Consider the following 16,989-nt stretch of genomic DNA (forward strand, 5'->3'; position numbering starts at 1 on the left):
GTAGTAATTTAAATGACTAATAAGTACTGAGGAATAATAAAATCCATGATTTTCACTAATCCTCCAATTTCCGTCCTCCTTGTATTAGTTTTGATTTGTTTCTGCTTAGGATAAAACCTGGGGCTGTGGTATGCTGTTTGAGTGTCCCACCACCAAATAACTATTCTAATCCGAGCAGTACATTTTAAAACAGATTTAGAAACCTCAAAAGAGATATGAATTCTTAACAGGTTCTTTACATTCCTCATTTAGTTTCTAAAGGTCCCATAAATCCATGCATATGAATGTCACTGTAGGAACAGAAATTCTAGTATTATTTATTAATCCCTGGAGTCAAGAAGGGTGAGCTCTTCAAAATGATGATCTCATTTAAAATTAATTTATACAGGACTTAATGAACTGTGACATTATAGTTTGCAATTAATGGGTTTACCTAGTAAAGAACACCACACTGATATGAAGTATGAAAGGTCAGCTGAAGTGTTATAATTATTTGAATAGGTTATGAATCTTATGTTAGTTAGTGTCTATTATTTTGATGGACTTTGGCTGGAGATAAGAGCAAGAAGCTGTGTCTTACTGAACAATTTTAAATCATTTACCATATATGTGAGTTCATGATGAATCACACTACCAAAATGCACATAACATCTAGACTCTTGGTTTGGCTTATCAAAACCTTTAATGTTCACCCAAAAAGAAGAAATAACAAACATATGCTCAAAAAGATTTATTTTTAATTACTTAAGTGTGTCTTAATCTCTTAATGGAATTATAATGAAGATACAAAAGAACGACAAAGGTAAGACTTCCACTCTCAAGAAAAATAAAAATCAGTTGGCAATACTGCACAAAACAGCAAGACTAAAGGCTATCTACTGAGTAGCACTATACCAGTCAATACAAAGTAAATCCACATAGGAACAACCACCAGTGACTGTATGAGGCATAAGGTAGAGGATGATGAGGAAATACAACTTGGGAGGTGGGAAAATCATCAACTTGTATTCCAGGTCCCCAAATTCAGGGCTTACTTGTAGGCCTTGTGTGATTAAGTTTGACCTCTGTTGCATTTGGTTTATTCAACTCTAAGGGAGAAGATGAGCTCTAGATGGTAGTCAATGTCTTCCAGTTATAACAAGACAAGACCGTAAGTACGACTCCAAAGAACTTGAGTAGGTGAGGACATAACACACAGGAGGAAAGAAAAGCACAAGCCACAGGGTTTGGGAAAAAAAAAATCCGTGTGCATGGCCAGCTAAATTGTGAGTAAACAAGAAGCTTGAACAAGGCTGTGTGTCTGTTCTAAAAATTGAGTGGGCAGAAAAGTTGGAAATGGGTGGAACACAGTAGAGGCGCTCACAAGCAGCCAAAATGGAAAACAAGTTACTGTAATTTCTCACTCCATGTTCTCTGCGTGTTTGTGAAATTTTATAACAACCCCTTCCCAAAGCCTTCCTGCTGCACAGAATGAGACTACTGTGGGTGTGGAAGGCCCTTCCTTAGAAACGCACAAGCAGGCCCCTTTTGTGGGCCAGAAAACCAAGAGCTGTTGCTGAAAAGATGGTGGTCAATCCAAGCAGCTTTAGCAGGCCTGGCACAGAAGGCAAGTGTCTCTCCAGGAAGGTGCTGGTAATGGGTCGTGCAGGGACATCCTAGGTTCAGAGAACATTTGTGTGAGTACAATATTGAACATGTCATTCCAGAAATTATGTCTTCCAGATTTATTTTAGAGTAACTCACTCATTCCAACCTCTGGTATAAAACACAAGAGTCCCTTGTGGTTCACCCCCTCTTCTTCACCTGGCCCTTTATGTGACTTTGCTAGTCTTTCTGCAACCCAAGGCTGAGATGGCTCCACCTCTCATATTTTCTCTCAGGGTATCCTCTGGCAGAATCATACTTTGGGGTTATTCTCTGTCTTCCCATCTGAAAGCCCTTGCATTCTCAGACCACAAGGTCCTTGCAAATCTTAAATGTTTCTTGAGAGAGGATGGATGAATTTCCCTTTCAGCCCACCAACCTATTTCTAGCAGAAGTACTCGGACAGTAATTTTAGAGTGTCAAGGCTATCCTCTATGGCTTTAAGCTTAATAGGATAGAGGAATAACCTATGACCTTATGGATACACATTCTCTAAACTCTGTGCATCCTTCCCGCAAGTCAGAAAAAAAATCTATGGTTTTATTACAAAAAAAAATGTAATTGAAGTGAGTTTAAATGTGCTTCATTTTGTTCCACTCCTTCACGACAGGGTAAAGATAATAAACTTTCCCTGCCTCTTCTTTTTCTACCTTATTTTCCTATTTCTTTTTGAGAATCATTAAATGAGACCATTCAATAGACAATGAAGCTCTTATGATTGAGTTCTTATTTTGAGTTTTCTTTGTTTCTTCTTATCCTCTTTCTTTTGTTTCTTGTCTTGTTAGAGATCTAACACAGGATCTTACACATGCTAAGCAACCATTTTGCCATTGCAAAATGCCCTATCCCCACTCAATTTTAAGTATGTCTAGAGTTCTCTAGAAAATATTTCCTTATGATAAAAATCATTTTTTCTTATTAATTTGCAAGATATATAGCACTGTAAATTTATCAAAGTTAATATAAGCCTGTAATTCATGTGATTTACTTAGATAGCCATACATAGAATCATTAACAAAAGGAATCTGCATATATACAATTATGTTCATGGGAACAATCATTCTTAGAGTAAATTTGTGAAATACAGCTTACCACAGACTCTGGTTCTGGCTGCCAGATTTCATCTTCTGGAATCTTCCCAATGGCATGTAGAATCTGAAATGAAAGATTACCTTGACAAATAGCAAAACAGATACTATCTTTCTTTTATTCTTTAAGAAAGAATGAAGTGAATGCCTCTTGGGATATCCATCTAAAATGTCAAGGTAAAGGACAGAGAAATCTACTTGACCTTTAGAAAGATCCCTAAAAATCTTTTATTTATGGCACAAAAGGCCTCAACCATTAGTTTCACCATAAATTTTAGTGTATGTGAACATACCTTAGTGGGAATGAGACTAGAAGACTTGCCAGAAAAAGAATAATGTGAATTTTGATTCCTTGTGGAAATATTTTTTGATTCTATAACATCAGGTCTAGATGATCATTTTTATTTAAAATTTAAAAAAAAAATGTGTCTGTATGTGTACTTATTGAGTGGCTGATAAGGAGGACTGACTGAGAAGCCAAGGACAATGGCATTGGGTTTTGATTCTACTGCATGTACTGGCTTTGTGGGAACCTAGTCTGTTTGGATGCTCACCTTACTAGACCTGGATGGAGGGGGAAGGACCTTGGACTTCCCACAGGGCAGGGAACCCTGATTGCTCTTTAGATTGGAGGGGGAATAAGGGGAGGGGGAGGGAAATAGGAGGAGGTGAAAATTTGTAATAATAATAATAATAAAAGCATCAGGTGCTTGGAGGAAGCTTTAGAGATCAAAGGAGGCCATCAGATCCCCTAGAACTGAATGTGGGTGCTGGGAACCAAGCCTCTGCAAGAGCAATGAGTGCTCTTAACTGTGAGCCCCCTTTCCAAACCCTCTATTTTTAAAGATCTGTTGTATTTGTAGTTATATGCATGTGTGTGTCTGATGTGCAGATGTCCTCTGGCTCTGAAGATGGCATTGTTTCCCCTGCAAATGAAGCTATAGGCAGTTGTGAGACTCCTGATGTGGGCGCTGGAAACCAAACTCAGGTTCTCTCAAAGAGTAGGAAGCTCTCTTAACTGCTGGACCATCAGTTAGCATCTCTTAAGTACAACTGAATTCTGACCTTCAGTTCAATAAAATATTAGATATTTTCATTATTTTGTTTGATTAACCTGTTCTTTTTCCTTAAAACTGCTATTATAATGGTTTCCCAGGTCTATAGCTGGGGACTATAGTTTGTGTGGGGATACTGCCAAGCTCTCAGGTATTTTTGAGCTGTTTATCAAGCTTTTGTGCATCTCAAGCCCATGATCCTGGGCCCTACCTCTCTGGCAGCTCTCTCCCCAGCCTCCACAGCCCCCTCCATGTAGCCGCTCCAGTGTGTGGCCGTCTCAGTGCCTGCAAAGAAAATCCTGCCCACTGGCTGACGTAGAACCCTGGGAACAAAAACAAAGCAGTAAATGTCATTTCATAAATCCAGAAATGAGTTCTCTCATAAGGACCCAGGCCAGTTCATTTCTTAGATTATAAACTTCTAAGAAGACACTGGCAATGTGGAATAATGTTCTGTGGGGACCTCAGATATTCTATTATCTCTGTCATGGACAAAATGAAACAAAAGTTGAAGTTCACACACTCCGGTTCCAAGAGACTACAGGAAAAGGATCTGACATTAATATGGACAAAATAAGTATTTGATTATCTTTATGAAGTGAGGGACTGATTACGCCAAACATGTATGGTTACCTTTATATGAGGAAGGTGTCACATACTTCTGATTTCTTACCTAGTTATTCTACCATTAAACTTGACAGTTTCTTTTAACCAAGCTTTGACCTCTTCTTTTTAATAATTACTTGTTTTGTTTTATTTCTGTACGATACAGGATGTATCCCAAGGCTTCATATATGCAAGGTATGTGTTCCACTACTGAACCTCATCCCCAGACCTTATCTATGTCTTAAAGGGATAGTCTAATGATTTTAAAGATGGTTTACAATAATGAAACTGAAGAAATAAATAAGTCTTATGATTAATGATAATTAACTCATATTTGCTACATTTCAGAATAATTACATCAAACTTTAAGTTAAAAATTGTTGGGCACCAGCTCTTCAAAGTTCATTACTCCCCACCAAACCCCTAGTACACATTATCATACACATTTCCATAGGAGAATGTGGAGGCAGACTGTGGTAGACCCTGTAATGCGCCACCAGGAATGAAGGACTTGTTAGTTGGTGGAAGTCCTTCCAGAAGATGGTATTCTCATGCGGGCACTCATTGAAGGTGGCTATTTCCAGTGGAGAAAACTACATCATGACTCCTTCCAGCACCAGTGACTGACAGAAATAAGCTTTTAAAAATGCAAGCCCCAGACTGAGGTAGGGGCTGTTGGGCCAAGTGCGCGGACTGCCGTCCACACCATCCCCTCCCCTCCAAAGCCATGGCTTCCAAACTCCTGCGCGCGGTTATCCTCGGGCCGCCAGGCTGGGGTAAAGGCACCGTATGCCAGAGGATCGCCCAGAACTTTGGCCTCCAGCATCTCTCCAGCGGCCACTTCTTGCGGGAGAACCTCAAGGCCAGCACGGAAGTTGGCGACACAGCAAAACAGTACCTAGAAAAAGGTCTTTTGGTTCCAGATCATGTGATCACACGCCTCATGGTGTCAGAATTGGAGACCCGGAGCACCGAACACTGGCTGTTAGACGGGTTCCCGAGGACATTAGTACAGGCAGAAGCCTTGGACAGAATCTGTGATGTGGACCTAGTGATTAGTCTGAATATCCCTTTTGAGACACTTAAAGATCGTCTGAGCCGAAGATGGATTCACCCTTCTAGCGGGAGAGTCTATAACTTGGACTTCAACCCTCCACAAGTGCTGGGGGTTGATGATATCACTGGTGAGCCACTTGTTCAACAAGAAGATGATAAACCCGAAGCAGTTGCTGCCAAACTACGACGGTACAAGGATGCAGCAAAACCCGTCATCGAACTGTACAAGAGCCTCGGCGTGCTCCACCAGTTCTCCGGGACGGAGACGAACAAAATATGGCCCTACGTTTACACACTTTTCTCAAACAAGATTGCACCTATTCAGTCCAAAGAAGCAAACTGAGCCTGCCCTTGGAAGTGGTCGTTCACTCAATAATGCGTGTAGTCCTGGTGCCCTGGCCAAATTAGAAGCTAGCTGAGATAGCTTGCAGCATCTTCTCTAGTTTAAGTGAATGAAGTAATGAGGAAAACTAGTGGGTAGAAAGCATCCATGAAGAAACCCTCCTCCTGCCTTCGAAAAGAACGCAGAGCTCTCCAGGGGCAGAAGCCCAGACTGGATTTCCACCAGTGTGGAGCCCATACTCTAGATGGGTTGCAGTCATGTGCTGCTATCGAAATCTTCTTGCACGTGATGGTGGTGGAATCTCTGATTTCGTGCCACCTTCCACAGGCTACTGAACCACAGCACTGCCAGCCTGAGAACTTGGAGAGCTGTGGTCCTGGCTTGTCCTCCGCCATACCCTCCTTGATGATAATTGAATTGATGCTAATTGCGCGCTCAGCCACTGCTTCTCCACGGTGACTGTTCCACCCTCTGATCTCAGACATCCTAGTTTCTGCTGACGTGTCCTGTCTCATCTGCTCGCTCTCCTCATAAGCTGTTCGGTAACACGATAGTCTCTGCCTTTATCCCTCTAACCTCCTTTCTCTACAGACTGAGAACCAGGGGAACTGAGCCAGGCAGAGAGCTCACTTTGTGAAACGGCTGCTCTGACTGTCTTGAACCCACTCTGTACCTTCTGTTGTTTAAAAACGATTCCCTAAAGTTTTTGGGACTTCTCAAAGAAAAAAAAAACAAGGGAAATGTTCACTTAAGGAAATGTGGGATGATCGTCTCTTCTGCATAGAAGTAGTGATCATGTGGAAATCACTGGACTAATGAGATGGTTTCGGCTTCTTTATTCAAAGCAAGGTGAATATTGAACGTGCTGCTAAATATTAATGCTGACAATGTTTTTTGTGAGTGATCCAAGCAGATGGCAAGAAGTTGGTAAAGGGAGCGAGCCTGTGGGCTTAGAGCATCTTGCACTAGCTGTACATTGCACCTGCTTTACCGCTGTGGGGATGCAGAATCTTTGTTTTCTTCCTATTCCAAAGATGCAGTCTATAGGTGGCCACAAAGTTCAGAAATAAAGATGCTAATATTTTGTCAATCATCATGTCAATAAAACTTTTGTTAAAAGACTTCCCTGGTGTCCAGACTTGTTGGCCACCTTGTATAATTCTTACTCTTCTCTGGGAAGAGAGGTGACATTTCTTCTTGCTGCCTTAAGGTGCCCTGCACCCGTCTGTCCCCCAGGGAGTGTCCTTTCTTATTGTGGGGGCAGGGTGTGGGGTGGGCGTAGCACTTTAGTGGTGTTGACACATTACATTTGGAAGGTGTCTGTGGATCTGCGGTCTGTTCTGTGTGGTGATGAGAGTCTGTCTTCCTTACTGTACTGCCTGGACTCTGTGGCTCCTCTCAGTGTCCTCCCCTGTGCATGTTCTTCAGCTGCCTTAAAGGCAATGCAGAGCAGCATCCCTCCGCATGCTCTCAGTGGAGACGCCTGGCTCAGGCCTGTGACCACGTGGGCACTGTCATGTTGATGCCGACTACTTTGGAAGCTTGCATTTGGATGTCACTTGGTAGGGGTCAGGAGAGACATAAAAGTCCAGGGGAGGCAGGTCAGGCATGGGAAACTGCTGTGTAGAGGAGGATCAACCTGAGATTATTTCCACAAATCAAGGGAAGTAGAAACTTAAAGGAATTTGGGGTAACTCGGGGGGGGGCGCGGAAATAACTTCCAACTTATTTCTTCACCTCTTTTAAAGATTGAGGTGTGACCAGGTCGCTGCCTGCACACTCTGTTTTTCCATCTTTTTCTGTTTGCATTTCAAGCTCAGTAGTCTATGGTAGCTAGGCACAGGGGTCAGGAGTGTCTGTCTGCTGCTGGTGAGACCAGGAAGAGGCAAAAATGTCTTTTCCAAGGTCTTTGCTGATTTTCACGTTCATTGGCTAAAAAAAGGACATCTGGTTTTCCGCACCAGTTCTTTTTTTAAAATGACTTTGTCAAAAGAGCGTTAATGCTGAAAATACCTTGACAGGTAGAATGAAAGAAGCATCTTGTCCTTCCCTTCCATGCCTGCCTGTCCCTCAGATGGAAGCCAAGAGTCTGGGTGGTTTCTGAGATTCCACACTGACCTTAATTCACAGGCTCCATCCAGTTCTTTGTTTAGTTTGCCTCCCACCACCCTTTTGCTTTTTCCGCTAGTATTATGACAAAAAGGTGCCACGAAGGAGGCCTTCTGAGTGGATTGTGTACTCTCAGGACCACCATAAACATCTTGATGACTCTTCCCAGCATCCCATGAGGTAGACACAATCAATCCTTCCTATGAACAAGGAGTCCAGTTTAGGAAGTCTTGCCCAGGCTCTTGATACAAGTGAACAGTACAGCTATGACCCACTCCCAGGTTTTCCTGCTTCAGAAACCACAGGCTTTTATTGGATGTTAGCTGTCTGTCTCGCCCTAAGCAACCCCCCCCCCCGCCCCAGTTCTGCTTGTGGGCTCAGGAAGAGTGGGACATCATTGGAGTGGCTTAGGCAAAGGAACTTGCCAGAAGAGTCCTCTAATTACAAGACTGGGTTTGGACCCAGGCTGACTGGCCTCAATTCAGGTATCAGAAGCCATGCATTCCATATGAAGAAAACCTGCCATCTGTTAAAACCTTACATGCTATTCCTTATTTTTGGTGTGGTAAACTGCACAGTTCTTGGCAGAATAAATGTCATCACCTGTGCCTGGGCACGTCATGGTTTGGCCATTCTGTATGTAGTTGAGTGTGAAGGAGACAGGCTATGCTATTGGCCCAGATAGCATTCATACAGACTGTATCTCTAGTGACAGAAAACAGGAAGCACAAGTGTCTTGCAATAAAAGATCCTTGTTTCGAACTTTTGAAAGGGTCATTCATTACCTCTCTGGGATTGGAGAGAAGGAAGGAAAATTTTGTCTTTGTGGAAACTGCAAGTGATGTTAGGGCTCAAGGCTTTTCTAGTTTTATGAGAATTTGTACTACTGAATTGTTTTTGAGGTGGACAGATCTCTGGGGGAATATGTTGCGCTATGATGGCATTTCACTGTGATCTCCCAAAGTTCAAGGTAATCTTCTAACCCAGTGCCACCTGTCTTCGGTTCAGTGGCCTGTGAAAAATGGCTTGTGTTTTCCAGGAGCCGACAGGCCTGTTTTTCTTTAGTGTGACAGTTGGTGTTCCTGACTCTGGCATATATACTTAATTCAGAATATCTGAACGTGTTCTGTATATGCTATCCTAACTTCATTGTATTAATTGGCTTTTTTGTTGTTGTTATCTCTCTTGAAGATCGATTTGTATTCAATTTGATAGAAATAAACGTTTTTCTGCTTGATGCAATCAGTTCAAAAAAAAAAATGCAAGCCCCAAACTTCAACATGAGACCACTTGGAAGAACCATTCTACTTCCAGAATGCTTCCAGAATGCTTCATGGGGTCAGCTGGCACCTTTGTTGAAATTGCATCATCACCTAGCTTGCCCTTCCAGCTACTCTTGCTTCCTTCCTCTCCCTTTCCCTAGTTTCAGTCCTAAGGACACAGTGGAATATCTATCCTGTTTACTGCTTGCTTCAGGGTCTGCTTCCTAGAATGCAACCAACAACAAAGGTGAAGTGCTTTTCTCTAGTTTACAGACAGCAAATGGCAGAGGTAGTATTCGAAGCCAAGTGATCTAACAACTCTAACACAGTCTTGCTACATGTCATCTCTGTACTTCATTCTATTTTCTTTCTAATCTTTTCAAGAACTCCATAACAGCCTACAGTTAACATCTCACATTGCGTAGAAAACAACAGGCTCAGAGCAATGTGCAGTGACTCAGCAAGAGCCACAGTGCTAGAAAACTGCAGATGCAGCATTTGAAATATGTCGAGCAGCTGCCAACATCTCTATTTTTATCATCTCTGTGTTACCTAATATATTACCATCACAGTTTCCATAGTGCCAGCATTCTAAGCAAAGAGATGGAAAGATCACAAGCACGTAACCCATAAAAATGAAAGTCCATTATCACGCTTACAAACACACCTTACAAGGAGTACCATTTACAGCCATTTTCATTCCATCTCAGGCTTCCATGATCAAAAAAGGTTCTTAACTGTTAAGCCATTTCTAAATCCTTGATTCTTGTCATTCTGTCCTCAGTATCACCTATAGCCCTGTCACACCTAGCTTTGCCCAAGGCCTCGTAAGCACTTGCAGGATTCCAAACAATGATTGCTTCCATACTATTTGGCCTAGACTGCATTCCCCAGGAGGCTTCTTCTGCCCCCTACAGCCTGACACAAAGCCATTGCCCTTCACTAGCTAAGGTGAGACTGCAGAATTCCACAAGTCCCCAGAATATTTTATAGCCCTTAATGAAAACACTGGCACTAGTACTTTAGTACTTCCATTTCTAATGTTCTGTCCTTCCTCTGTTTCCTACCATTGCCTTCAACACTGTCAACTCCTCAGAAAGGAGGTACTGATATTAACATTTTTAGAAACGATCAGGAAATGGTTAGCACTTATCCAGTACACACCGAATGAAACAATTATTTGTACTTAGTTTGTATCCAGCATATCTGAAAAGTAACCTAATGACTCAGAAGTTTATTGGACAGTATCAATATCCTTTAGCCCTCAAATTTTCTCTGGATTCTATTTTTGCCTCTATAGGCAGATAAGGAACATGATCTCCAGAATCATTAATCATCTTCTGCTAAACAAATTTGGATCCTTCTTCCACACTGGTTCTCATGGAGAGCTGGATCAGTTGCCTTTACCCACTAACACTCTGTGCTATACTCTCTCAATGTCCTTTCATTATTTCTCCCGATTTAGTTTTGCGTTGCTAGGAGAACTGGAGTAATGACCCTTAGTTTACACCTTGTTATCATCATCAAATGCATTGAACTCAACACCAGTGACTCATACTTGGATGCACAATGCTCTGACTTCTAAAAACCTGTAAACTACGCCGGGCGGTGGTGGCGCAAGCCTTTAATCCCAGCACTCGGGAGGCAGAGGCAGGCAGATCTCTGTGAGTTCGAGGCTAGCCTGGTCTACAAAGGGAGTTCCAGGACAGGCTCCAAAGCTACAGAGAAACCCTGTCTCGAAAAACCAAAATAAATGAATAAATAAATAAATAATAAAAAAAAGAAAAAAGAAAAAAAAAACCTGTGAACTTTGAATGGGAGAGTCATATCATATGTTATAATCAGGATAAAGTTTCTAAAGAATAACTCAGATAAGAATTACATTATCTTGTGTTTCTCATCCACGTGCTAAGGAAAATCAAATCCAACAACAATAAATGACTAAATAGTTGATTGTTAGGAACAGAGTAGGAACCCAAGCCCTTTCCTCCCTGGTCTAGAATTGATTCTAAGTTTACAGTGCCATGCCCACATTGACACAGAACGGTGCTTGGGGAAGTTTATTGAGTTCCAGTACAGTAGGACACAGTACTGTCAGTCTTAACGAACCCTCTGGCTATTTAAAGTGCTTCTTGTGTGTCAACTTTCTCTGGTTATATTGGTTGAGTTTGCTTCTTTAGCAGAATGAAGAATGGAAACAACAAACATGGTGCAGCACTGTGACTTCCTTTATGAGACACATGAGCATCAAAGGAAGTTGGGAATATTCTTTCTCTCTGGTATTGACAAAAACTAGCAAGAAACATGGTAACACTTATTTGGAGCTTGGTTTCAATTGCAGGGTTTTCAGTCACAGCTCAGTTCATTTTTATTTATTAAACATGGCTTGTTTGAATGTGTGCCAGCCCTGTATGAGTTGGTGCAGTGATGGGGCAGTACCTTCCATACTGGGTCATGATGCCGGGAGGGAAGTAGGTTGTGTAGCAACCTCCGGAGTACTGCTCTTCACACCAGTTCTTCTCTTCATAATGGACTGGCTGTAAGGAAGAGGGACAAAAGCTTGAAAGAGAGGCAGAGGATGGTATCTTGTCTATTGTGTATCCAGTACATGCTTATAGACTTCATTGTACAGAACAAATTGCACCTGTCTCTTAGAATCTGAAAGACACTGCTTCCAAGCCTCTCTGCTCCCTCAAGCCCTTTGTAGAAAGTAGTGCAGTGTTTGCATGTAATACGTGCAACCCTCCTGTATGTTTTAATTCATCTCTAGATTAGTTATAGTACACACTGCAATATAAATGCCATGCAAATACTTATCACACTGAAACTTCAGGGTATGGGCAGTTTTTCAAATGTTTTTCAGAACCTGTACATACAGAAGGCTATCTGCATTTCTGAAATGTGGCCATATTATCCTGATGCTTCTAAAGACAGGTCTTTGGGCAGGTAAATGTTTTGAATAATAAACTTGTGATAACTTCAGATTTTACAAAGTTTTCTCATTTGTCACATACCTGTCTTAATTTAATTATGCTCTGAGACAAAGTTTTCTCATGTGGTATAAGCTTATCTAAGAGTCTTGATTCTCCTCTCCTGCCTCTACCTTCCAAGTATTGGGATTATGGAAATACACCACTATTCCTGAACATGGGTATCTTAAGTTCTTGCTCATAATAATTATCGGTTTCCAGTTTCACTTTCTTTTTAACTATCAGAAAGCTTTAGTGTTCAATGGTTTTGAAAAAGTTTTAAAATGATATAGTTTACAAGGATGGCTGACCAAGAAAAACAACCAGAAGTGTTTATCTATGAAAGACACGATGTTTTGGTAGCAGCAAGCTTTGCTGAAGGTAGAATAATCTTCATAGTATGTGCTCACTATGGCAGGATGGTTGAACCTGTAAAACAACCACTGGTCTGGAAAATGTGTTTTAGCCATTAAGAGGCTGTATTTTAGCCGAGAGTTTTGCAAAATCCAAACTCCTTATAAAAATAGAGCACAGACCTAGCATGCAACACCCTAGGTTCAATTCTACCTGGGGATGGGGGGGGAGCCAACAATGAATAACCTAGACAGAAAGTTTATTATTAAGCATATTTTTGAAAACAGAACATTGATATAACAAAATATTTAAAACTAGACTTTGAAAGCTTTCTTTTTTAAAATGCAATCATTTAGTTGACTTTGCATAGTCATTTAAGGCGCCCTATTTACAAAGTGTGAGGGCCCGCCTAAGTAGCGAAAGGCCCTAAGCCCCTTTCAGTGTTATCACTATCATTATGCTTTCTTTTGACATCTGAGGGCAGCAGTTGCTTTCTGAGCATCTTTCTCTGGCTCCTTGCAGCCAATCAGAAGAAAGGTTGGGCATTTTCTTTCATTTCCCCTTTCTCCAAGGAATTTCTTTCTCTGACACAACAAACATCAAAGTCACACTGAAGCAGGTGATTTTCTTTGTATAAAAACACACACAAGGACAAAAGCGACATCTTTTCAACATTAGAAATTGATCAATATCCTTTTTAGAAGACACTTTATCAAATTAAAATTATCATTTTTAGAAAATATAAAAACAGCTTCTTATCTCATGAAGCAATCATTCAATGATTTCATACAGTGCCGGAGAATTTGATTCACAAACTGCTGTCACTCAAATGTCTGCTCTGGGAACAGCTCTGACTTTAGGGACAAAAGAAGCACTACCTAAGCCCAGAGTATGCCCCAGGTTCCTTGCCTCATTATATGCACAGACAGGACTAGTTCACACTTTATGTACATTAAACCTATATGTACAGACTCTTCTGTGATTCTTGGGAAAAGATGAGCTGTAGGGTTCAACTGACACAAACCTGTCTCTGAAAATGCTTTCGGAGCAAAAAACAAAAACAAAAACAAAAAACAAAAACAAAAACAAACAAACAAAAAAAAAAAACAACCCACAGGCTTCTCCCCATTGGAAAAAGGCTGGGAAACCTTACCTGCAGAGCTTCTTGGGAGTTCAGAACTTTTGCATATAGCTCGCAAAGTTTCTTCAGTCTGTACAAGAGAAAAAAAATAATATTTTAATGATGAAAGTAAAGGTTAAGTTACTGAGACAAAGAAAAAGTCAGAGGCATTCCCTGTATCAAAGTCTCTGAGTGCTAGCTTTTCCACTTTGGCATTTCATGTTAACTAATTACCGTTTTCTTTTGTTTGAGATACTACACTGCTACGTAACCCAGGCTTGCTTGGCATTCTCAGTCTTCCTGCACTGACCTCTTATGAGATATGATTACAGGAAAGTGTGACCATACCCAACTTCATTTTAATTTTTGAAAACGAAGAATTTAGCATATTTCTAATATCTTAAAACCAATAGGGAGACTATTGCTAAATCTTTAAGAAAGAAACTAAAGTGAATCTCTGGGTATATCAACTTGGAAAGGTGAGTCTCAGGTTCCTCCCCTGACTTCTCGACTTGGAAAGGAAAGTAGCAGCAATCTGCATTTTACAAGCCTTCCAAGTGAATCTCAAATTTGAAAACCACCAGTATAAGGTTTCTAGTCCAATAATGGTTTCTAATAAATAAATTCTTAGCAAATTCTAGCTTCTAGGTCTAGTGATAGAGTTGGAAGTAAGCCAGCAATTACAATTAACCAATTAAGATAAATCAACTAGTTTATCAATTAACATAAATCTAGCTAATGATATATTTCTTTAAATAAATATAGCTGTTTCAATACTGTTTTTGCAGACTAGTAATACTATAAAGGGGATCTTAAGCATGACTTAGAGTTTTAAAAGTAGTATTATCATAAACTGGAGAGTGGGTTCAGGAGTTAAGAGAGTTGCTGCTCTTCCAGAGGACTTGAGTTCAATACTCAGCATTCATGTAGTAGCTCACAGCAGGTTGCAACCCCTGTCCCAGGGCATCCAGCACATTCTTCTAGTATCATCAGGCACCAGGCATAGAGCAATATGGTGCACACACATACATGCAGGCAAAACACTCATACACATAAAACTAAATCTCTTTTTAAAATGTAAACTTGTTTTAAATCTAGGAACTCTTTCTACAAGCAGATGACCAAAAACTCTTACTTTCTTCTGCACCTCTCTTTCTCTGAAATAGCTTGGCATGGACAGAGGAATGATGACAGAGTAAAGTATACAGGTGACATTAGAAATGGAATGAAATCTATAAGGAGGCTTTGAATTCAGAAAGGTGGGCATTTTAAACCCTTGGAGAAAAGACTGATAATTCCAAAATATGACTGCCAAGGAAAGAAATGAAATTGAACCTTCACTTCTTTTTAAAAAGTTATATTTTATTTATTATTTGAGAAGTTTTTACATATGCAATATATTTTGATCATTTCTCTCTCCAATCTTCCCCTTAACTCCGTCTATATCTATTCCCTATCCCCTCCTTTTTTAATGACTCACCAAGTCCAATTTGTGCTAGCTATCTATTCATGGATGTGGGCTCAGCCACCAGACCATGGTCAGTTTACTAGAGTCTACATCCTTAAAGAAAACAGGGCTTTTCTCCCCTAGAAGCCATCAATAACTCTTTGGTTATTAATAAGTACTCATTAGTACCTCGACGCTCCATGATACTAACTCTTACTTCAAAATGTACTTCAGAAAAAGAAAAGATTTTCAGATAGAGTCCAGAGATGGGCACAGTGTTGCATGCCTGTGATTTCAGCACTTGAGAAATGGAGGCAGGAAGCCTGGGATTTAAAGGCAAGCCTGGGCCAAGTAGTGAGTCAGAGGGCAATCTGACTAGGCAGCAAGTCACCTAACTCCTCTTTCATTATTAGCCCCAAAGTGGTGGAAAAATGGATAATTAAAAATACATATCTTGGAGGGCTGGAGAAATAAATCAGTGGTTAAGAGTGTGTATTGTTCATTGGAGGATCCATGTTCAGTTCCCAGAATCTACACTGGGCAGTTCATAGTTGCCCAAAACTTCAATTCTAGAGGTATCCAACACCTCTGGCCTTCAAGGGAACCTTCACTCACATGTACACACACACACACATACACACATATACATGCTCGCGTGCCCGCAGCTCATGCCCACACACACATACACATGTTACATAGACATACACACATGCACCTACCTACATGACACACATGTTTAGAAAATAAAATCTAAACAAAAGATAAAGCAAAAACAGTATTTTGGAATAGAATTTTTATGTGTATGACAGATCTTAAACTGTTAAAATGAATAACCTTGACCACATAAAAAGATACAGCTGTTACAGTATATGATGACTCAGTTCTGAACATGATCAAAAAGACAAATTGGGAAAAGACTTTTTCAAGGCATTGAAGATTAAGTAGTGAGTCAATCAGATAACACTTTCTAACTTTCATGTATCTTATATTCCATTGAGAATATTTTAAAATCTATGGCCCAGTCAGACTTCCACAGCTCTGGCCATGCATCAAGGTAGCACTGATTATGGAGAACAAGCTGATGCAGACTGAAAGAATGCACTGTAAAGTCTTTTAGGATTTGGGTCATTAAATATGTTACCAGTTCTAGTGCTGATATATATATATATATATATATATATATATATATATATATATATTCCAGTGGTGAATGAAAAATTTCCCGAAGACATAACCTCCAGAGAAATTAGTCTCTGTACCTGTAATCTGCAATTGCTATACATCACTTATGTAGTGCTGCCTAACCTAGCAATTTGTCTACCTCTCTCCTCCATAAGTAAATGTTCAGCACTTCCATTATGTCCTTTTTTATACTGTTCATTGTTCTTAGCATAAATGTCTTTGTACAATAACTTGATAAGTAGTAATTTGAATATTTGGTTCTTAAGTAATAAGCATTGTGGCTTATACTACCCTTGTCAGTAGCATAGCAGATACATCACATTAGCAATGCACATATTATGGGGTATTTTGTAAGTTAAAAAGTGAATAAACACTGAAAGACAACTAAATTGTCAAAAATGAAAGAAGAAAGGAGGGAGACAAGAAGGCAGAGGAAAGAAAGGCAACTTACTTGAAAAGCCACACTCCCTAATTAGTGTGTGTTCTTGCTCTAAAAAAATTATTTTCTTTCAACTTAAAAAATAAGATGGGCGATGGTGGCGCATGCCTTTAATCCCAGCACTCGGGAGGCAGAGGCAGGCAGATCTCTGTGAGTTCGAGGCCAGCCTGGTCTACAAGAGTTAGTTCCAGGACAGGCTCCAAAACCACAGAGAAACCCTGTCTCGAAAAACCAAAAATAAATAAATAAATAAATTAAGTAAGGAAATAAGGAAGAAGAGCAGAAGGGAGGAAGAGAAGGAAGGAAGGCAGACAG

The 16,989-nt window shown here is 40.4% G+C and overlaps 2 protein-coding genes across 2 annotated transcripts in view; one reads left to right on the forward strand and one right to left on the reverse strand.

The window, feature by feature from the left end:
- Positions 1-663: 663 nt before the first annotated feature.
- Maob (monoamine oxidase B) overlaps positions 664-16,989 on the reverse strand; it is a 105,739-nt gene continuing 89,413 nt past the window's right edge. The window contains exons 11-15 of the mRNA XM_057759700.1: positions 13,640-13,697; positions 11,603-11,700; positions 3,999-4,110; positions 2,737-2,799; positions 664-1,655 (exon numbers count right to left, since the gene is read on the reverse strand). Coding sequence (XP_057615683.1) covers positions 1,503-1,655; positions 2,737-2,799; positions 3,999-4,110; positions 11,603-11,700; positions 13,640-13,697 — 484 coding nt within the window. The 3' untranslated portion in view covers positions 664-1,502. The remainder of the gene's footprint in view (positions 1,656-2,736; positions 2,800-3,998; positions 4,111-11,602; positions 11,701-13,639; positions 13,698-16,989) is intronic.
- Positions 5,073-5,792, forward strand: LOC130867629 (adenylate kinase 4, mitochondrial-like). The gene has a single exon (XM_057759701.1). It carries the CDS (start codon positions 5,121-5,123, stop codon positions 5,790-5,792), a length of 672 nt encoding a protein of 223 aa, XP_057615684.1. The 5' UTR covers positions 5,073-5,120.

The sequence above is a fragment of the Chionomys nivalis genome, chromosome X (genome assembly GCF_950005125.1).
Source record: "Chionomys nivalis chromosome X, mChiNiv1.1, whole genome shotgun sequence".
Classification (NCBI taxonomy): Eukaryota; Metazoa; Chordata; class Mammalia; order Rodentia; family Cricetidae; genus Chionomys; species Chionomys nivalis.